The sequence below is a fragment of the Populus alba genome, chromosome 13, assembly GCF_005239225.2.
Source record: "Populus alba chromosome 13, ASM523922v2, whole genome shotgun sequence".
In the NCBI taxonomy this organism is placed as follows: Eukaryota; Viridiplantae; Streptophyta; class Magnoliopsida; order Malpighiales; family Salicaceae; genus Populus; species Populus alba.
In genome coordinates this window covers 2847322-2870122 of record NC_133296.1, presented here as the reverse complement: position 1 = coordinate 2870122, position 22801 = coordinate 2847322, and the positions used below count along the sequence as shown (strand labels likewise).

At 37.1% G+C, this 22801-nt stretch overlaps 3 protein-coding genes and 1 long non-coding RNA gene across 6 annotated transcripts; 2 read left to right on the top strand and 2 right to left on the bottom strand.

The window, feature by feature from the left end:
• Positions 1-1207: 1207 nt before the first annotated feature.
• Positions 1208-4194, top strand: LOC118061422 (uncharacterized). The gene is made up of 2 exons (XM_073403756.1): positions 1208-3523; positions 3655-4194. The coding sequence occupies exons 1-2, from the start codon at positions 1219-1221 to the stop codon at positions 4044-4046; spliced, it is 2697 nt and encodes an 898-aa protein (XP_073259857.1). The 5' UTR covers positions 1208-1218; the 3' UTR covers positions 4047-4194.
• A 2469-nt stretch (positions 4195-6663) lies between these two features.
• Positions 6664-19417, bottom strand: LOC118061426 (zeta-carotene desaturase, chloroplastic/chromoplastic-like). The gene is made up of 11 exons (XM_035074850.2): positions 19204-19417; positions 18963-19090; positions 16714-16788; positions 16380-16624; positions 16204-16291; positions 15497-15527; positions 15245-15401; positions 14975-15103; positions 9948-10020; positions 6903-7066; positions 6664-6696 (listed from the first exon to the last, which is right to left on the bottom strand). The coding sequence occupies exons 1-10, from the start codon at positions 19415-19417 to the stop codon at positions 7034-7036; spliced, it is 1173 nt and encodes a 390-aa protein (XP_034930741.2). The 3' UTR covers positions 6664-6696; positions 6903-7033.
• On the top strand, positions 7563-10106 carry LOC118061423 (uncharacterized). 2 transcript variants are annotated; one of them, XM_035074847.2, is made up of 3 exons: positions 7563-8400; positions 8875-9636; positions 9810-10106. In XM_035074847.2, the coding sequence occupies exons 1-2, from the start codon at positions 8187-8189 to the stop codon at positions 9360-9362; spliced, it is 702 nt and encodes a 233-aa protein (XP_034930738.1). In that variant the 5' UTR covers positions 7563-8186; the 3' UTR covers positions 9363-9636; positions 9810-10106. The 2 variants fall into 2 exon arrangements, with proteins under 2 accessions (XP_034930738.1, XP_034930737.2); XM_035074846.2 differs by lacking the exon at positions 7563-8400 and having other exon boundaries at positions 8412-9636.
• Positions 10117-12522, bottom strand: LOC118061424 (uncharacterized). 2 transcript variants are annotated; one of them, XR_012167633.1, is made up of 4 exons: positions 12027-12522; positions 11748-11840; positions 11530-11630; positions 10117-11399 (listed from the first exon to the last, which is right to left on the bottom strand). It is a non-coding gene; the product is annotated as an uncharacterized lncRNA (long non-coding RNA). The 2 variants fall into 2 exon arrangements; XR_004689569.2 differs by having other exon boundaries at positions 10117-11630.
• Positions 19418-22801: the final 3384 nt, after the last annotated feature.

The window sequence follows — 22801 nt, the reverse complement described above, 5'->3', positions numbered from 1 at the left end:
TTTTTTATCAAATAAATAAGAATGATAAAATTTAAATTCATGATCACTTGGTCATCAAGATTCTAATACCATGTTAAAGAACTATCTCAACCCAATAACTTAAATTGTTGGGTGAAGTTCCATGATATAATTTATATTATTCTCTAACACTTTAAATTATTAGGTAAGATTACAATAATAATTATATATTATTTTTTAAGTTAACGTTGTTTAGAGCTAAAATTTATAAGTGCCTATATTATCTTAATTTTAATTTTATTAATTAAAATAAAAATATTGAAATTCCAACTTATTTCATGACCCCTAACTTGAGCTTAATAACTATAAAAATAACCATAAGCTATATGAAAGGCATAAAAATACCGACATACTCACTAGCATGCAATTTGCAAAGGCAACATTGAAAAAAATAAATCATGATTATTAAGTAATGAAACAATATTAAATATTATCGCACTGGGTATGTTTGTTGATGAGTCAGATAAGTTTTTGGATAAATTAAACCTTCATTTACCTATCTGTATTGTTCTTATATATTCCATGTGAATTTTTATTTTTGATGTTACAACTCGAGAGCTGCTTTCTTGCGCTACATTTATTAATATGTTACACAACCATATACAGTTAAAAGGTTACATCAAGAATCTTTGGACAAGTCAAATTTAGACACCCCGAGGCCCCCAATATTCATGGTACTTTCCAATCAATAGGGAGTCCTATGATTTGGAAAGGTAGAACGAAGATTATTTAGAAATTTCAGAATGAAAGATTCCTCTACCTTGCAATTCCAATTAATTGAGAAAGCCCGAGCGCGACTAATTAAGCAGTCTCTCACATTATTTCTTCACCGATTCAATTAAAGGAGAGAAAACTGATGCAAAAGATTTTAAAAGACAATATTTTTTTCTTAATTATTTTTATTTTTGTATTTAGTTTAGAAATGAGCTACGGATTTTGAAGAAATGAGCCAACAATTAAGCATCTTTAGAAATTATAGGACTTGGAAAGGAATTTTCCTAGGATTTACCAAATCTTCCACCCAATAAAAATTGATGTCACTGTTGTTGACACTTATCAAATTCTGTAAAATAAGAACAAAAATGAATAGGAAATTTCACAATTAAAAATTCCAATAAACATTCCATTTTTTTTTTCTATAAATACCTATCATTGGAGCCTAGGATCTTCATCTTCCATAGCAGACCATATCCCTTAGACATGATGTCCTTGCTACAGAAACCATTCTCAATGTTTCTCCAAGTCCTTTTTTTTCTCCTTCTAATGTGCATTCCTTCTTTCTTTGCCTTTCCTCCTAACTCCTCTGCAACTTCATTTGGTGCTGCGGAAGGTAATGAAGAAGCGGAGGCTCTCCTAAAATGGAAAGCAAGTCTTGATGACAACCACAGCCAAGCTGTCCTGTCTTCTTGGGTTGGCAGCAGCCCTTGCAAGTGGCTTGGAATCACTTGTGACAATTCTGGAAGTGTCGCGAATTTCAGCCTTCCACATTTTGATCTGAGAGGTACGCTTCATAGTTTCAACTTCTCATCCTTCCCAAATCTTCTCACTCTCAATCTCAGGAACAATTCAATCTACGGAACTATTCCATTTGAGATAGGATTGTTAACAAGTCTTAATGTTCTCTATCTTGATAAAAATAATCTCACCGGTTTGATCCCTTCTTCTATTGAAAATTTGAGAAACTTATCCATTCTCAATATTGCAGAGAATAATTTATCTGGATCTGTTCCTCGGGAAATAGGACAACTTGAATCCCTTGTTTTTTTGGTCTTGTCCTTTAATAATCTCAGTGGTTCTCTGCCCCCCGAGATGAATAATCTCACACATTTGATGAGTTTGCACTTGTCTTTAAACAATTTCACTGGCCATTTACCACGAGACTTGTGCCTTGGTGGGTTGCTTGTAAATTTTACAGCCGCCCTCAATCATTTTTCTGGTCCAATCCCTAAAAGCTTGCGAAACTGTCCTCGTCTATTTAGAGTTAGGCTTGAGGGTAACCAATTGACGGGGAATATTTCTGAAGATTTTGGCCTCTACCCAAACTTGAACTATATGGACCTAAGTCACAATGATTTGTATGGTGAGCTTACGTGGAAATGGGGAGGTTTTCACAACTTGACAAGTCTAAAATTGTCAAACAATAATATCACCGGTGAGATACCATCAGAGCTTGGAAAGGCTACTAGGCTACAAGTCATTGATCTCTCGTCAAATCTCCTAAAGGGGGCAATTCCAAAAGAATTGGCGCAGTTGAAGGCGTTGTTCAACCTTACTCTTCATAACAACCATCTATTTGGTGTCCTTCCCGTTGAAATACAAATGCTATCTCAACTTCGTGCTCTTAATTTAGCTTCTAATAATCTTGGTGGATCAATCCCAAAACAATTGGGAGAGTGCTCAAATTTATTACAATTGAACTTGAGCCATAATAAGTTCGTAGGGAGCATCCCATCTGAGATAGGCTTTCTGCACTTTCTTGGAAATCTAGATCTCAGTGGGAATCTTCTGGCAGGAGAGATACCATCACAAATTGGGCAATTGAATCAGTTAGAAACGATGAACCTCTCTCACAACAAACTTTCCGGTTTGATTCCAACTGCTTTTGTAGATTTGGTGAGCTTGACAGATATAGACATCTCCTACAATGAACTAGAGGGCCCTATTCCAAAAATCAAAGCCTTCATTGAAGCTCCATATGAAGCTTTTATAAATAATAGTGGTCTCTGTGGAAATGTCAGTAGTTTAAAGCCTTGTACTCTTCTTACAAGCAGGAGAAAGAACAACAAAATTGTCATTTTGATTCTTTTTCCACTTCTAGGCAGTCTACTTGTACTACTTATCATGGTTGGGTGTTTATACTCTCACCGCCGAACAAGTAGAGAAAGAGTTTCATGTTTAGGAGAGCGACAAAGTCCACACAGTTTTGTAGTATGGGGCCATGAGGAAGAGATCCTACATGAAACTATCATCCAGGCCACTAATAATTTCAACTTCAATAACTGCATTGGGAAAGGGGGATACGGAATTGTTTATCGAGCCATGTTGCCAACAGGTCAGGTCGTTGCCGTGAAGAAACTTCACCCATCAAGAGAGGACGAGCTTATGGATTTGAGAACTTTTAGAAATGAGATTCGCATGTTAATAGATATTCGACATCGAAATATTGTGAAGTTATATGGATTTTGTTCATTAATTGAGCACTCTTTTTTAGTTTGCGAGTTCATAGAAAGGGGAAGTTTGAAGATGAATTTAACTAGCGAAGAACAGGCAATGGACTTGGATTGGAATAGAAGGCTTAATGTTGTTAAAGGAGTGGCCAATGCATTATCCTATTTACACCATGATTGCTCGCCCCCAATCATTCATCGAGACATTTCCAGCAGCAATGTTCTTTTAGATTTGGAATACGAGGCTCATGTTTCGGATTTTGGGATAGCTCGACTCTTGATGCCTGACTCGACCAACTGGACCTCATTTGCTGGCACCTTCGGATACACAGCTCCAGGTACATACTTGATTTCATTCTTAACACACACACACACACACACACACACATATATATATCAATTGTTAAATTTCTGTTTATAGCAGATCAATACAGCCAGTACTATGAGAAAATGACCAGAATTTTTGCAGAGCTAGCTTACACAATGAGAGTGAACGAGAAGTGCGATGTCTACAACTTTGGAGTGGTCACAATGGAAGTAATAATGGGAAGGCATCCGGGTGATCTCATCTCATCTCTTTCTGCATCAGCATTTTCCTCCTCGTCGTGCTCACAAATCAACCAGCATGCATTGTTGAAGGATGTGATAGACGAACGCATCCCACTTCCTGAAAATGGAGTTGCAGAAGGTGTGGTCTCCATTATCAAAATAGCATTTGCATGCTTGCTTGTCGATCCCCAATCTAGGCCAACCATGCGACAAGTAGCTTCAGAGTTCATAGGTCGATGGCCCCCGTTGCCAAAGTCATTCTCCGCAATGACGTTGGAAGATCTGATGCCTCAAACAACTGTGACAGGCTGAGAATTTTCCCAAAAGATTTTATATAATTAGTATGTGATTGTTTCTACTTATGTTCCTTTTTTCGTAGCTTTGTTTGTAATAAATTATTTCTATGCTTTGTATTTTGTTTCTTCAACGATTAATATATTTTTGTACAGTATTATTTCTCTGCCCTTTCTCGTAATATGATGATACTATTATCTAATATGACTGTAAATTCTGCATTCAAAAAAAAAAAAAAATGAGGGGTAATGAAATAATTTTTGTAAGTATTAATTTCAACATTTAAATTTTTTTTAAAAAAAGGAACAAACATAATTGACCATGTAGTTGTGTTAATAAGATTTCTATCGTTCTGATTAAAGAATAACAGTAAAAGTTTATGAACCTGTTAAACAATTCTCATTAAGGTAATTTTGAATTCATTCAACTCCCACTGATCCTTAAAGTTTTTCATTTATTTTTTGTATTATTTTTTTTACTGCAGTATTTCTTGTGAAGATGAACAACTTCAAGATTAATATTTAATAAGTTGATCTTTAAAGAGAAATATAGGCAATTTGTGACATAAAACTTTTTTTTCCCCACCAAAAATAAAATAAAATACACTAAATGATTAGCCTACATGAATCTTAGATTTAACCTGTCCTTTATTATAATTCTTTTTATTAATATAAGTATTTAAATTAGGTTGTGTGTATTTTATTTTGAATAATCTAATAAATTTTAAAATTAATAATTATATAAATCTTTAATGATTTTAGATTTAGAATACTCGAAATAATAACTTCTTTCTTATAATTATTATGAACGTATATGGTGATGCTCATCCAACAGGATCACTTGCCACTCGTAACTCTTCGAAGTTCGCTGTCCTGTCTCCTTCACGACACCAAAAAAAATCTCCACCACCACCACCAATGGCCGAAACATCCGTCTCCTCCACCGCCGCCACAACCCCACCTCCTCTACCACCATGGAGCGAAGAAATAGAATGCATCTTGGACAATTCGCTCAGAGAAATGCCAATAATTGTTGCTAAAGATTCTAATCCTGTACAACAAGAGGAAAGTGCAAATACAAGCGCGTGCACGCTCTGCTGTCTGGTGAAGAACAGAAAATTGGACCCTATCGAGATTATTGATAGATTTAGGCATGATTTGGTGGTGTTAAAAGGGAGTAAAAGAGTGTGGAACTTGAGTAAGAAAGCGAAATATGATCCGGGTGTCGGTGATTATTTGTTTACGCCGGCCGGGGTGTGCATAGAGTGAAGTATTTTGAGGATACTGAGTTTTTTTATCAAGTGGGAAGGGAAATGGGATATCTTCTTTGATGAAGAGATGGAGGTTGCTAAGAGTGAAATTGAGAAGGAAGCAGGGGATGGGTTTGAGTTAGTAAAGTAAGACATTGTGTGTGATTTGAGCTTTGAATGATGACTTTGTTATGGGTGTTTAATGTTTTTGTGTGTTGGATGATGGTTTTTTGCCCTTTGAAAGTTGATGTGCAGTTATGTAAAGAAGAATCATTAAAAATGATAAATCAACTTTGTTTTCTGAACAATTTTGTGGGGTTTGTTTGAAGCTTTTTACTCTCTTGATGTTGATTTCTTGCTATTGTGATTTCTTAGCTCGGCGGAAGATTTCATGCTCGACTAGGCAGGAATGCTAGAGAAAACACGCATAATGGTGAATTGGTGACAGATTTTCAAGAGAAGAATCTGTTTCTTTGGCCAGCTTCCTTGCTCTAGGAGAGAGAATGAGAGCAAGAGAAATGAACCATTTGTCATCTCAAAACCTGCAGCAGCAAGAATATTTTCAAGTAATTTGAGTTTAGGCCATCTTTCTCATGAACACATATATGTATGAAGTTGCCCTATCCCTTGCCATTGCCATTCAAAGTCTGTTGTCTTTCCAAGTGGCAAAATTGCCGAGGGAGACTCCAAGGATCTTAAAAATTGCCGAGGTTGATTTTTGTTGAAGTTAAGTACCAATTTTTTCGTAACAAAACAGTGAGAAAAAAAAACCCTCAACAAACCCACCATTGTAGACACAATATTTGTCTTGCTCTTTTGTTTTTGTTTCTATGATTCGGTGTAGGACAATCTGTATTTTACCAAGATTATAGATTTGAAAATTTTTAGTTAATAAATACTCATCATAATTTTACACAAGTTATACTACAATATCTCTCAAAATCTTAAAAAAAAAAAGAAGCTATAATTTATATATTTTTTTACATTTATTTTTTCAAACCATATACTACAGTAAATCAAACAAACACTAAATATCATAATCAATTAAAATTAATTTAACAATTATATATCCGATAGCTTTAATGAAGCAAGTTCGAATCTGACCAAAGCCGATGACAGGACATCAAAGGGATATAGCATAAACACCTAGATTGCCTCATAATTGAAACTAATATTTACATAGGCAGCGTTTAGAATTACATAAACTTAAACCTATTTATTACAGTCATTTGAGACCATACACATAAAGCTTTGATGTGTGATGTGTTATGGGATCATACAAGACTGGGCTCATCAATTAAATTATGAGATTTTGTGCCATCTTGAGATTCGACAGCTGCAAGTGTCTTCCTCAAAGCTACGTACTAACTCTTCCCCAGCACCGCATATATACGCTCCTTCCATGCTGTCTATGTAATCCTGTTCAATGCAGAAACCATGCTTAATTTATTAGATTTTTTTTTTCACATTTTCACTCAAATAAAGCAAGTATTGCTTATCTCTCCTGTTGCTTTTGTTGCTCCCTTTTAATTAACAGGTTGTTTTTATACTGAAAGCTGTGGAGGCAAGCACTAAACCTACTTTTCTATCGAGCTAAGGGGTCTAGGGAAATTTGAGTTACTTACCTGTTTTGTATATGAACCAGCAAGGAAGAAATTCTTTACAGGTGTCCTCTGATCAGGTCTGAAGGGATCTTTGCCAGGTCCTTCACGATACAAAGATTGCGCAATTTTTACAACGGATGACCAAGTTACTTCTAGACCTTGGGATGACGGGATAAAGCCAGGACCTGGTTATTTAAATAAAAAAATAAGAGCAAACAATGAGAATATTGCACAACAATAAATGGATTCATCAAATGATAATTCAATACTCAAATAAGAATCAACTACCAACAATGAAAGTCAGAAGTGCATTATTTTAATCATCTTTTTATAATGAAAGCACATTAACTCAAGCTAACCATCTGTGATGATGTAAACCTTTCATCTCTAACTGGCTTTTGGACTACCAAGAACCCATATCCACACAAAAGAGCAACTGCAGGTGGTATCAGAGCTAAAAAGGACTTGCATTAAGGCAAAATTAGTTGGGAATGATGTCCTAAAATTAACAGAGATGTTTTCTTTATTCGCAAAAATATGTGTAAGTTGTTTGCACTCAAGAACATACAAATGGCACATTTTCAATGCATAATTACTTCAATCTGAAGCCAAGTTTACACTTCGCAAGCATGTGCATGTGCCCTTACGCAAAAAACTTATAGCAACAAAAGAAGCCTTGGGGATAAGCACTCTTCAAGCTGAATGGATCAGAAGTTACTAAAGCCTGGATAGTTTAATCAAACGCTACCCACGTTATGTTTTTGCATAACTTCCCAGTGTATGTAATAGGGCTTAGGACCATAGATAGTGTTAGAGTATATTAAAGCATTGCTTAAGATCGTGACACTTGTCACGATCTCAATATAATAGATAGTTAGTTATATAACAATAGTTTGTTAAGTCTGTTATCAACAGATATATAAAAACTCAACTATCATGTTGTATTCGGCATTATGAAATAAGAACTCTTATGAACAATATACTCCTCTGCTCTTCTCTCTGTTATTCTTTCTTTCTTCCTTTCTACAGAATTATTTTAATCAATTGTCAAAGATTAACATGATATCAGAGCTAGTTATTGCTCACGCATGAAAATTTCTTGATCCTTTGTTGCTTCCGCATTTTTTCTGTTATTTTCTCTGCACTCACAGAGTGTTCTTCATATTTGGAGTACATATTGCTCTTGTACAACTCACAGAGTGTTTCAGTCATATTGCTCTGCTGTGATCTTCATCTTTCTTTCTACAACTTGCACAGTAAGTGTTTGATATATTGTCTCATTCACGGATTAAACTTGAAATCCTAATGGTGACTGCTTCGCAACTCCAGTTGCTCCAATCTCCAATTACAGCTCTCATTACCTCCATTCCTACATCAGTCAATGTCAAACTGGATGAATCAAATTACCTCAATTGGAACTTCCAGATGCAACTTTTACTTGAAAGTAATGGAATTATGGGGTATGTTGATGGTTTGCTCCCCTGTCCACCTCAACATTGTTCAATCTCGGCTGAATCTGGTATCACCTCTTCTTCTTCTCAAACTGATGAATACATAGTATGGAAAATGGATGATAGAGCAATTATGCAATTGATTACTGCAACCTTATCACCGATTGCTGTGTCCTGTGCAATTGGTAGCACTAGCTCTAAAGAATTGTGGATTAGATTAAAGGAACAATTTTCCACTGTATCTAGGACTAGTATTTTTCAGATGAAATCCAATTTGCAAACCATTAAAAAAGGTTCAGATTCAGTTGCACAGTATCTTCATCGGATTAAAGAGGCTAGGGACTACTTGTCTGCTGCTGGGGTATATTTTGCAGATGAAGACATTGTGATTCTTGCCTTGAATGACTTACCTGCTGAGTATAATACCTTTAGATGTGTTATATGGGGAAGGGAAAGTGTGATCTCGTTGAAAGACTTTCGCTCACAATTGCTTGCAGAGGAAATAATCATTGACACTTCAGTTAATTCACCATTTCTGTCAGCTATGGTTGCTAGTACCGGTGATACATACACACAAGGGAGTTTCTCTCCAAATCATGGGCAATCTCAGGTGCACACTAGACAGTTTCAGTCATATAATGGAAACAGGAACAGGAGTAAAGGTCGATTTCCTCAGGGCTCTCGATTCTTTGGTCCTAAACCAGGTTTTTCCTCCATGGCACCTATGTTTCCCAACTCAAATTCTGGAGTTCTTGGTCAATCCCCTGCTCAGCCATTTCGACATCCTTCTGCACTCATGGTTCCAATTTGTCAGCTATGCAACTCTGAGGGACATACTGCTCCTTTCTGTGGGGCTTCTCCTCCTAAGAGAACCAGATGCAATATTTGTGGTAGAAGCAATCACCCCTCCTGGTATTGCTTCTACAATGATAAGGGTCCAAACTACATGGCTTCATATTCCCTACAGTCATCTTTTTCTATGCAACCCCAACCTCTGCAGTATACTCCATATCAGGCTTCCCCTTCATAGAACAGGGAAGTCCAACAATCCCCAATGCAAGCTATGCAGCAATATACTCCATATCAGGCTTCATCTTCACAGAACAGGGAAGTCCAGCAATCTCCAATGCAAGCTATGCACACAGTGATTCACTCTGCCTCTCCATCATCCTGTTCTTCAGGATCTTCTCAAGTGTGGCTCACCGATTCTGGTGCCACGAATCATATGACGGCTGATTTGGCTAATCTATCATTGGCCTCCCCATATCCATCCACTGAAACAATTCATACTGCTAATGGTGAAGGTTTGACCGTATCCCACATTGGTCATTCTACTCTTCATTCATCAATTTCTCCAATCAAATTGCATTCTGTACTTTGTGTTCCTCAAATTACTCAGAATCTGTTATCAGTACATCGTCTTTGTCTTGATAATAACTGTCGGCTCATCTTTGATGCTCTTTGTTTTTGGATTCAGGACAAAGCCACAGGGAGGATCCTGTACAAAGGGTTATGCAGTAATGGATTGTATCCTATCCACTCTTCCTCGCCTTCAACCTCACAACAGCCATATCAAGCTACGGCTTATCTTGGATAATGTTTAAATGCTACAAACCTGCTTTGAAACTCTCTCTATGATTTTATCATTTGTCAAGGGCATGTAAGGATCTCCCGGTGTCAGAACACATCTGAAACATATAATAATATTTGTGAATACAACAGATAAGGGTGGAAAAATAAAAGATACCTCTAGGGATATGGTAGATTGCCATTCCCTTATGTTGAAGTTTGCTTCAAGAAGCTGCAGTCAACGATTCTGTTTTTCAGTTTATATTTTCCTGCAATAATAATAGCTTGTCCTAGTCTTTAGGAAGTTGTTAAATCTGTTAGTTTGTTAACAGATCATGGCTTTATTTTAGCTATTTCAGTTGTTATTTGATTCTATAAATATGTACTAGATTGCTGTCAACATTAAGCAATTCTATTTCTATTCATTCTTAATAAAGTTCTGCAGCATTAATATTTTCTTTCTTCTATTCTCTTGTTACTTCATACACACTTCTATCATCCCAAACTCCAGCAACTACAAGAATTACTTTCGTCAGATTTCTTGCTAATAAAACAGTAAACAACAGCTACTGTTCAGATTAAATTCTGGAAATCTTGTTTGCTGTTTCACTGTTTTTAATTCAAACACTTTCATTTGGTATCAGAGCTATCTTCTTGAAGGGACCTGTAATGGAGGTTGGAACAAGTTTTTCTCACATGTCTTCTCCTATCTTTGATGGAGAAAACTATCAACTGTGGGCAGTAAAGATGGAGACCTATCTGGAGGCTATGGATCTGTGGGAAGCTGTTGAGGAAGATTATGAAGTGCAACCTCTGCCTAATAATCCAACAGTTGCTCAGATCAAAAACCACAAAGAGAGAAAAACAAGGAAATCAAAAGCAAAAGCATGTCTATTTGCTGCTGTTTCCACAACCATTTTCACCAGAATTATGTCACTTCAATCAGCAAAGGATGTTTGGGATTACTTGAAGAAAGAATACGCAGGAGATGAAAGAATTCGTGGCATGCAAAGTCTCAACTTGATAAGAGAATTTGAACTGCAGAGGATGAAGGATTCCGAGTCCATAAAAGAGTACTCAGATAAATTGCTTGGAATTGTCAACAAGGTAAGATTGCTAGGTACAAGTTTCTCTGACTTCAGAATTGTAGAGAAAATCCTAGTAACTGTACCTGAGAAATATGAAGCATCCATAACCACCTTGGAGAATACCAAGGATCTGTGCAAGATCACCTTGGCAGAATTATTGAATGCCTTACAAGCTCAAGAGCAAAGGAGGCTTATGAGGCAAGATCAGATTACTGAAGGAGCATTACCAGCCAAGCATCAAGACCACGGCAAGGACAAAAGGAAATTCATTAAGAAATTTCAGGCTTCAATCAATGAAGCCACTGCTAGCACCAGAAATCAAGGCAAAGGAAGAAACTCAAATAGAGGCTATCCACCTTGTAAGTTTTGTGGAAGAACAGGTCATCCACCATTCAAATGCTGGAAAAGGCCTGATGCAAAATGTAACAAGTGCAATCAGCTTGGACATGAGGCTGTTATATGCAAGAACAAATTTCAGGTGAGGGAAGCAGATGCTCAAATTGCTGAGAATGATGATGAAGATCAGATTTTTGTGGCAACCTGTTTTTCAACCAAGAGCTCCTCAGAATGTTGGCTGATCGACAGTGGTTGTACAAACCACATGACTTATGACAGAACCCTTTTCAAAGACTTGCAGTCCACTGAAATCACAAAGGTTCGAATAGGAAATGGTGACTATATTTCAGCAAAGGGAAAAGGAACCATTTCAATTACAACAAACTCAGGTACAAAATCTATTTCAGATGTTCTTTACGTACCTGATATTGATCAAAATTTGCTGAGTGTGGGTCAGCTAATAGAAAAGGGATTCAAAGTTACATTTGAACATCATTGCTGCCTCATATATGATGCTGCTGGCCAGAAAATTTTACAAGTCAAAATGAAAGGGAAAAGCTTTTCATTTTTTCCAACCGAGGAAGAGCATACAGCCTATTCCACAAATACAAGCATTACTGAAACTTGGCACAAGAGACTTGGGCATTGTCATCTCTAGCGAATGCTGACAATGAAGAAGAATGAAGTGATAAGAGGATTACCTGCTCTTTCTGATCAAATGCTGAATTGTCATGCTTGTCAATTTGGCAAACAAAGGAGGCTGCCTTTTCCTAAATCTTCTTGGAAGGCATCTCAAAAGCTGCAACTCATTCATACAGATGTAGCAGGACCTCAAAGAACACCATCACTGAAAGGTAGTCTCTACCACATTGTGTTCATTGATGATTTTTCAAGGATGTGCTGGATTTTCTTCTTAAAGTTCAAGTCAGAGGTTGCTGGAGTTTTCTGGAAATTCAAGAAGATGGTGGAAAATCAGAGTGGCTGCAAGATTCAAAGTATAAGATCAGATAATGGGAAGGAGTATACTTCAGCAACATTTAATCTATTCTGTGAAGAAGCTGGAATTGTACATCAGCTCACTGCTCCCTACACTCCAGAGCAAAATGGGGTTAGTGAAAGGAGAAATAGATATGTGATGGAGATGGCTAGGTGTATGTTGCATGACAAGGAGTTGCCGAAAGAATTCTGGGCAGAGGCAGCAAATACAACAGTCTTTCTTCAAAACAGACTTCCAGCCAAGTTTTTGAATGAAAGAACACCATTTGAAGTCTGGTATGGATATAAACCTTCACTGAACTTTCTTAAAGTATTTGGCAGTGTGTGTTTTGTCCATATTCCTCAGGTCAAGCGTGACAAGCTTGATAAGAAAGCACTTCCAGGCATATTTGTGGGATACAGCTTAGTCTCCAAAGCATACAAAGTGTATCATCCACAAACAAAGAAGATATCAATTACAAGGGATGTTCACTTCAATGAAGATGAGCAATGGGACTGGAAGAATCTTCAGCAAAGCACTCCTTCTGAAGATCAAATAGCTCCTCAATGGCAGAATGAACTTGAAGATGATCCTCCAGTTAGAGGCACAAGGCTGCTATCAGACATCTATCAAAGATGCAACATTGCATTTTATGAACCTGCTGGATATGAAGAGGCACTTAAAGACAGCAAATGGAAGAAGGCCATGGAGGAGGAATTGTCAATGATTCAGAAAAACAATACCTGGACATTAGTTGACAAACCTGAAGGCAGAAAAGTTATTGGAGTGAAGTGGATATATCGAACAAAGCTGAATGCAGATAACTCCATCAACAAACACAAGGCCAGGCTTGTTGTTAAAGGGTATGCTCAGATTTTTGGTGTTGATTATTCTGACACATTTGCACCTGTTGCTAGACTGGACACAATCAGATTGCTGCTAGCAATCTCAGCACAAAAGGGCTGGAAAGTGTTTCAGTTAGATGTAAAATCAGCCTTCTTAAATGGAGTTTTACAAGAAGAAATATATGTGGAGCAGCCGGATGGATTTGTGATTCAAGGAGCAGAGGATAAGGTCTACCTTTTGCAAAAAGCTCTCTATGGGCTGAAGCAAGCTCCTAGAGCTTGGTACAGCCGGATTGATGAGCATTTGCTAAATTTAGGCTTTGTAAAAAGCTTATCTGAGGCCACTCTGTATGTCAAACTGAAGGACAATGATGTTCTTATAATGTCTCTTTATGTTGATGACCTTTTGGTGACAGGAAGTAATGAATTGCTGGTTGAAGAATTCAAACAAGAAATGATGAATGTGTTTGAAATGACCGATCTTGGTCTTATGACTTATTTTCTTGGAATGGAGGTCAAGCAAAGTCAGAATGAAGTCTTCATCTGCCAGAAGAAATATGCAAAGGAAATATTGAAGAAATTTCAAATGGAAGAATGTAAAGCAACCAGCACACCAATGAACCAAAAGGAAAAGCTAAGCAAGAATGATGGGGCAGATAAAGTTGATGAAGGACACTTTAGAAGCATGATTGGATGCTTAATGTATCTTACAACAACAAGGCCTGATATTCTATTTGCTGTAAGTCTCTTATCACGTTTTATGCTTGGTGCTAGTGAATTACATTTAAGAGCAGCAAAGAGAATATTGAGGTATGTTAAAGGGACTATCAGCTACGGGGTCAAATTTCAGAAGTGTCAAAGCTTCAAGTTGTATGGTTTTTCAGATAGTGACTGGGCTGGTTCCCTTGATGATATGAGAAGCACTTCAGGATACTGTTTTAATCTCGGTTCTGGAGTTTTTTCTTGGTGTTCAAAGAAGCAGGAGATTGTAGCACAATCCACAGCTGAAGCAGAATTTATTGCAGCCACAGCAGCTGTAAACCAGGCTCTATGGCTTAAAAAAATCTTAAGTGATTTGTCAATGGAGGAAAGAGAACCAACAGAGATTTCAGTAGACAATCAAGCTGCTATTGCAATCTCTCATAATCCAGTATTTCATGGAAAGACAAAGCACTTCAACATCAAGCTTTATTTTTTACGGGAAGTGCAGAAAAATGGTGATATTAAGTTAATTTATTGCAAGTCTGAAGATCAACTTGCTGACTTATTTACAAAACCACTTCCAGTAAGTAGGTTTGAGTATCTAAGGAAAATGTTAGGAGTTTGCATTTCTTAAAGCAAGGAGGAGTGTTGAAGTTTGCTTCAAGAAGCTGCAGTCAACGATTCTGTTTTTCAGTTTATATTTTCCTGCAATAATAATAGCTTGTCCTAGTCTTTAGGAAGTTGTTAAATCTGTTAGTTTGTTAACAGATCATGGCTTTATTTTAGCTATTTCAGTTGTTATTTGATTCTATAAATATGTACTAGATTGCTGTCAACATTAAGCAATTCTATTTCTATTCATTCTTAATAAAGTTCTGCAGCATTAATATTTTCTTTCTTCTATTCTCTTGTTACTTCATACACACTTCTATCATCCCAAACTCCAGCAACTACAAGAATTACTTTCGTCAGATTTCTTGCTAATAAAACAGTAAACAACAGCTACTGTTCAGATTAAATTCTGGAAATCTTGTTTGCTGTTTCACTGTTTTTAATTCAAACACTTTCACCTTATAAAGCAGAAACTAACAGCAATAAACTGGAGTAGTGATATTTGTTTTCTTACTGGAGCAATGAACCTTGTCCTTCAATGTAGTAATCTTCTGGAGAAGTGAGTGCTAGGTCAGCAAAACAAGAAAAATCTGCATCTGGAGTGTACAGGAGGTTATCTAAGCCAGCAGCTTGTCGCAGCTGCCTGCCAATTGAAAGAAGCAAGGGCTTATCGGAAAAATGCCGTGTATAGTCTCAAAAAAAAACCACAGCAGATGATATTCTTGGTCATTGAAAAAAGCATCCTGCTTTCACAATCAGAGCATCAGCATAGATAGAAATTCACCTTGATTGTTCTAGATCCTGCAACTCTGTAACCCAGCCATTGTATCCAAGTTGTACTGTCACAACAGGTACTCCCACTAGCTCATAAATATTATCAAAGAATTTTGATTCCCTCCACTGGGACGGAAGTAGTCTTTTAATTCCAGGGACATCACAAGCTACCATCAAATCAAACCATAGAATGACAAAAGATCATCAATGCACAATTGATACAAGATATGAAGAAAGAGAAAGGGCATATATGACTGTATACCTGCAACATAAGCATCGGCTGTTACAACTTTCTATCTGTAGCCTGCAATGATATGAACGTAATGTTTCATAAATGAAGACCTTACAAACACTGGTGGAAGATAAAAATAGCACACAGAAACCTCAAAATACACATAAATAATCTGGTTTCGAAATTGTTTGATGCACAGGTCCTGACTCTGCCATAGGACCCACAATGACACATCTATCATAGCATATCAATGGCATATCCTTGCACACTCCATTTCCTTCCGTCTATTAATTTGGCCAGGTTCAACTTAACAAATTCTTTGTAGAGTATAGACTGAAGATTTTAATTTCTGAACCTTATAAGCACCAAATTCTATGCATCATTCTCAAGAAAATAACTCCACCAATTCTCCAATTGCAAACCCACAAACATGTGCTTGGGGAGTTAGACAGAGAATAGGATATTCATTTCCTATTCATTCATCAAAAGGTGCAGATTAAATAATTTGTCTTCCACTTTTAAGCCTTTTCCATAGACCTCTTTAATTTAGAACCATAGCTTATTGAAATATTCATCAAAACAATGTCGAGGCAATTACATTGCATCCCTATTGATCCTTAAATTGGAGCAATGTAACCAGGTTTAAGATAGGATATTTGAACATGTAAATGATAATATCACAGCATCAATGTCCTAGAGGATCAAGTTTAAAATAAGGAAAATGAAAAGCCATTTACCTTCGACAAGGCAAGTCCTGTGACATGTATTTCTCCATCTGGTGATCTATCATAAATTATCTGTCTGCATCCCCAACTCAAATGAAACCTGCTCTTGCAGATAAAGAGTATCAATTATTGTGAGACCCAAAAAAAGTTTACAAGTAATGACCTTGAACCTATATTTACAACTGTACCTGCCTCCTTTATCTTCGATATACTTTCTAATGGGACCACTCAAGTAAACATCTGGAGAACCCTTGAGCATACGAAGTAAAGAAGCCTCTGTCTTGGTGGCAAACAATGAGAATATGGTAAGCATGCACCGAGCACTGATGTTATCACAGTCAATAAACCCAAGGGCATAAGCAACAGGATCCCACATTCTTTGGATACTCATGCGTGTTCCACCTTTGGACAAAAACCAATCAAAGAAGCTGATCTGTAAGAAGAAAATGTAATTTCAATGATAATATTAACAAAATGACCTGGGCAACTAATCAAAAGAAAGAGAAATGAGATAATTCTTACACTATCTAAATTCCTTATGTCCCTCAATGCACCATCAGGATCAACAAGAGCCTTTACAACTGGACTCAGGGCAATCTACTAGGCCAACCATGCGACACGTAGCTTCGGAGCTCATAGCTCGATGGCCTCCACTGCCAAAGTCATTCTCCGCAATAACATTGGAAGATCTGATGCCTCAAACAACTGTGACAGGCTGAGAATTTTCCAAAAGATTTTTTATAATTAGGATGTGATTGTTTCGACTTGTGTACTTTTGTTTGTAATAAATTATTTCACTGCTTTGTATTTTGTTTCTTCAACGATTAATATGTTTTAGTACAGTATTATTATCAAAAAAATTAAGTAATGGCTCTTTGCTATAATGAGGAGACCTGGGTTTCAAAATCCTGTTTCATCCCTTGTAATAAAAGAAATATTCAATTCAATATTGAGCTGAAATGAATAAATTAGTATTTGATTGTTTCGACTTATGTTCCTTTCAACTTTCGTACTTTTGTTTGTAATAAATTATTTCTCTGCTTTGTATTTTGTTCCCTCAACGATTAATATGTTTTAGTACAGTATTATTATCAATCAAGTAAATAAAGGCTCTTTGCTATAATGAGGACACCTGGGTTTCAAGATTCTGATTCATCCCTTGTAATAAACAATATTGAGCTGAAATGAACAAACATGTATATGGTAGGAGTGATTTTGGCAGCGCTGACTAATCAGAATCAATAGAGAAAACAAGTCCAGATATAATCTCCTACTACAACCTAAGATGTTCTAAAACATGAGCACTAGCATGAGAGGCTGCTAGAAGGAGATATATATACCAAGAATTGCTCCACATCCTATGCATCTGCACTTAAACTATGAATCCACACTGATCATACTGCAAAAACTTAAACTATCAACTACACAGAGTTCTTCACAGTGAACTCTTGAAGAATCCTCCGTGTAGCTTAGATTACAGGACTACAATAGCAAACTGTCAAAATGCATTTGCCTTCAAAAAAAAGAGAGTGATTCAGCTTAAGGGAGTGAAACCTGTTGGTGGGAAAAACCACTGGTGGTGGCTTTAAAACACTCAGAAGGGATAAAACACAAAGTTTTATTTCAAGAACAAAAGTTTACAATAACACAAAATCTTAATACACGCCCTCTCTCTCTATATCTAGTGTTCCTCTCTACACCACACAAAATAACATAAGCTTAGCTGCCTATTTATACACAAATTCAAAACAAGAAAATTCAAACTTTTAGGTGTGAAGGTGGCTGGCGGCTGGCGGCTAGGCGGTGGCAGCTGGGGGCTGGCGGTTGGTCGGTGACAGCTAGTGGCTGGCTGGGCGGTGGTTGCCTTCCTTGACCTTCTAGATTAAGTTTAAGTTGAACAAATCTCCCCTTTAAACTCAATCGAGGGATGTCATGCCAATCATGAACTTTAGTCTGATAAATATTTCTCCCTTCAATGGCTTTGTGAAGATATCTGCAACTTGATCATTTGTTTTGCAGGATATTAGTTCGACTTTTGTATTCTTCACATGTTCTCGGATAAAATGGTGACGTGTATCAATGTTGTCATAACCCAATTTTGGCCCATTGGCTTTTAATTTAATTTTTACAGGGGTTTAAACTGTAAAATTAAAAGATCAGAGACTTATTTCGATGAAAAGTGTGATTTGTCAACTTGCGTGAAAATTAAGGACTATAATGTGCTTTTGCCATTCTATCCTTATCTTTGAGATAATCCTTACTTTCGAAATAATCCTTATTTTCAAGATAATCCTTACCTTCAAGATAATGAAAGTTGTCTGATTTCGAATTTGATTATAATTTGGATTTCAAAAAAGAGAATGAGTTTGATTGAGACTTTATTTCTTACAAGCGATAGGACTATTGCACTATAAATATTGATCCCAGTCTATGCAAAAGAAAAGGGAGGGAAATTAAGGAGAGAAACCTACAAAAGAGAGAGAAACCCTAAAAAAGGAGAAAACCCCGAAAGAAAGCTATTACTCGAAACCCTATGAAAAAAGACATTGACAAAAAAAAAAGGAGGGGGCACGGCAGAATCCTAGACTAGCCGTTGCTGCCCCCTCCCCCAGCTTTTTCCTCTGTTCTTCCCTGCTGAAACCAGCCATACCTCCCCCCTCCTCGGCCTTTTCCTTTTTCATCCTCCCCGCTCTCACTCTCCCCATTAACCATCGTCCTTCATCTCAGCCCCTCCATGCATTGTGAGCATGCATCAGCAACCAGCAAGGCACGCCTCTTCCAGCTAGCAGTAGCAGAAGAGCTCCAGCTACAGCACCAACACCAGTACCCTCTATCTTCACTACTGGCCCAGAAGCTGTTGCAGCCTCAGTAGCATTGAAGTTCATTTCTTTAATCCAATCTGCAAGAACTCACCAAGACCACCAAACCTGTGGGACCTGACATGAGGACTTGAACTCCAACGAAGGTGGTGGTGGTGAGGGTCGGATGGAAGATTGAGGTCGAGAGAGAGACCAGAAGTGGAAGGTGGCGATGGGAAGTTAGTCTTCGCCTTAGCTCCACGAAGAGAACGAGCTGCACCATCATAAGCGAGAGCAGCTTCTTCAGGTGTATCAAATGTGCCTAGCCATACCCGTGTTTGCTTCCATGGGTCATGTATTTCTGCAGCATAGTGACCCCATGGTCTCTTTCGAACTCCCCTGCAGTGTCCTTCCCTTGAAGAAGCCATGAAAGGAAGGGAGCAGAAAGGGATGATTAAAATGAAAAGAAAACCAGAAGAGTGAGAAGGAAAATGGATGAGCGCAGTAGAGACAAGGAGAGCACGGGAAGAAGACCAGGGGAAGAATGAAGAGAAAACAGAGGAGAAGAAAACGTTTCAGCTGGCCAGCCCTCCATCCTCGTCATCTTCATCTTCAAGTGCAGCAACAGGTAAGCTTCGGTTTCGCATTTTAATTACAATGTTTCTGTAGCAGGCGTGCGTGAGCAGTTCATGCACGCCTGCAGGTAAAAAGAAAAAAAACAGAAAAATAAAAAAGTAAAAAGGTAAAAAAGTAAAAATAAAAAAATATGTATGCGTGAATAAAGACAATATAAATTTATTGGTTTATTCACTGACGCCAGAGTCAGGAATAAAAATACCGGTTTAAATTTATATTATTCTTTCATTGTATTTTATTTTATTTTACTAGAAACATAAAAAGATTGTGCATGCGTAAAAATAAATTTATTTTATTTGTTTATTCACTGACGCCAGAGTCAGGAATAAAAAAAATATTTATCTAATTTATTTTATAGCTACTTAATATGTACCAACGCCAGAGTTGGAAATATTCGTAGTTGAATATTCATTGGCGCCAGAGTCAGGAATATTATAAGCAAATTTTCATACCATAAACTAATAAACATTTAGCAATTTAAGATGAAACTAGCAACGCAGCCTGTTTCAGGCAGGATGTTTAAGGGGTGATAATATCTTCTCTTTTACGTAACTAGTCCCGAACCATAGAATCTCTGTTGACCAGTTAGTGTTCCTACTGACCATAATACTAGGTGGCGACTCCTTAAACAAAGAATATTCCCCATTAAAGAACAGGATGCTAGAAATCCGTTCTTTCCAAAGATTTAAATAATTTTTAAGGCCGCCGCGATGTCGGGTGCGACAGAATGACGACTCCACTGGGGACTAATGGACTAAGCTTTGCCTTTTGTTTATCAATTGCTATAATGTTTGTTATGTTATGTTTATTTGTTCATTTTTCTTGAATTTACTGCTTTAGCATGCATCCATGTTTATATTGTCATGTATCACGTTAAGAGCACACACCTGAAAATCTAGGATAAGTGGGAAAGTAACGGTACCCCAATGGCTTTAGCCTGGGTAAGACTCATGAAACCATCCAACTCTCGCTTGATCGTTTACTTGGAAGTGGTTGATATGCCAAACTGATATTACTCAGGGCCTCTATTTTCACACTACTTGTAAGCCTCATATCGACCTTTCATGGACGATCACTGAGCATGCGAGAGACCCTTTGAAACTAGATAATGACCAACCCTTTGATGCACTCAGCAATTAAGATCTTCCTATTAGGTTGTCATCCCGTGATGGACATGTCTGCATTTTATACGCATTTTTAATTGAATCAACATTTTTGCATAAATTGCATGATTTACATTTACAGGTTGAAATATAGGTTCCCCATTGAAACCCATTTATAACACTCGTTCGAGAAAGAGAAAAATGAAAAACGAAGAAAGAGCCCAGTTGGAAGCCCAACATCAAAAAGAGTTGGACAATCTTAAAGAAGAAGTCGCAAGGCTTACTAATCTACTCGAGCAGGCATTGAGAGATAAATCTGGAAAAGCAACACTTATAGCTCAGCCTGAAGATATGCATGTAACTTATTTCGATCTATAAAATCTGGGGGCAAATAGGGTGTCATCTGAATTTCAACAAGCTATGCATTTCCAACCATCATACCCTACAAGAATTTCTTCCACCATTGAGTCTACAGAGAAAGGATCTCAAAAAGGCAATATGGTAAAAGAAAATGATTTGACCAAATTTATTGCCCTAGAACAAAGGATAATGGCATTTGAGGGAATTCACCTATATGATCCTATAAAGGCTGCCGAGATGTGTTTGGTGCCCAACGTTGTCATTCCCAAAAAAATTTAGAGTGCTAGAATTTGTTAAATATATGGAAACTCAATGCCCTATAACTCATCTCAAGCATACTGCAACAAAATGGCTGAGGTGGTTCATGATGAGAAATTGCTGATTCATTTCTTTCAAGACAGTCTGAGTAATGTTGCCCTCACTTGGTATATGTGGTTGGACAATACCAAGGTTAAACAATGGAAGGATTTAGTGGATGCCTTCATGAGGCAATATAAGTTCAATATATACGTGGGCCCTGATCGTTTAAGCTTGCAAGCTATGGAAAAGGACAACAAGGAGTCTATAAGAGAATGCGCCCGAAGATGGAGTGAGGTAGCTGCACAAGTTAACCCTCCCATGTTGGAAAAAGAAATGATCAGTTTATTTTCCATCACCTTTAAAGCTCCATACTTTGAATACTTGGTTAGAAGCTCTGCACAACATTTTACTGACCTAGTTGTTATAGCTGAGAGGATTGAACAAGCCATTGGGTTAGGTAAAATTGCTTATCCGACTGAGAAGAACGGTTTCACTGAAGGTGGTTGCCAAGGCACTTATCATTTCTATAGCTAATTGCTTCACATCAACTCTTAGAAATCAACTATCTTGAAGATAAAGCTATGGTGATATTAGGTCAAGAATGATCTATATTTGATTTCAATTGACTGTTGAAAAGATGCCCTTGTCGAGGAGAATGAATGATTGAAATATTCCAGAAATTCCAATCAATGATCGCTAAATGTTTAGCCCCTTTATATGTTATCATGCTAGTATTCATAGCCCAAGATGTTGTCATAAGTTCTTTCTTGTTGAACTTATTTTCTAAAGTTTCAATGAAAATAATGAGTTTGTCATTCAATCGTGTTTACGATTAGCATTATTCATTTTTTTGAGAGAGTTTTCTTAGAAAGATTCACAAACACATCTTTGAAGCCTTATGCAATCTCATAGACGCAATTCATCTCTTTACCAAAAGTCAGTTTCCCTATTGGAGTTTTGAAAAATTGATCTGGCATTTTGATTTCAAAAGTAATTTGATGTTTATTCAAAAATGATATTTTTTACATTCTACTTGTAGAATGACAAGTGAATCAAACAACTCCTTCATAGAGGTGACCAAACTCTAAAAAGAAAAAGAAAAAAATACCCTTACCCCATGACTCTTGAAACATATGTTTTTAAATGTATGAATAATGGTATGTAGTGAACTGGTTGCTAATAACTCATGAAATGCATCTTTGCAAAGAATAAACCATCACACTATACAAGGTCAAAGTTTATTGATCATAGCTGCTTGCGCTTGAAATGAGGAAAAGCCATCTTTGTTATTCCTTTCACGTTCTAAAATAAGTACATCCCTTGCAAACCCTTTTTGAGCTTAAATAATTTTTCTTTCATAAAAAATCCCGACTAAGATCACACCCTACACTGGGGGCAAGTGAAATTTCAATG

Coding starts and splice junctions, on each gene's coding strand:
- LOC118061426 (XM_035074850.2), bottom strand. CDS start 19,417: ATGGCTTCTTCAAGGGAAGGACACTGCAGGGGAGTTCGAAAGAGACCA. Junction 19,091..19,203: donor ATCGCCACCTTCCACTTCTG/GTCTCTCTCTCG, acceptor GAGTTCTTGCAG/ATTGGATTAAAGAAATGAAC. Junction 16,789..18,962: donor TACTGCTAGCTGGAAGAGGC/GTGCCTTGCTGG, acceptor TTGGCCTAGTAG/ATTGCCCTGAGTCCAGTTGT.
- LOC118061422 (XM_073403756.1), top strand. CDS start 1,219: ATGATGTCCTTGCTACAGAAACCATTCTCAATGTTTCTCCAAGTCCTT. Junction 3,524..3,654: donor CTTCGGATACACAGCTCCAG/GTACATACTTGA, acceptor GAATTTTTGCAG/AGCTAGCTTACACAATGAGA.
- LOC118061423 (XM_035074846.2), top strand. CDS start 8,448: ATGGATGATAGAGCAATTATGCAATTGATTACTGCAACCTTATCACCG.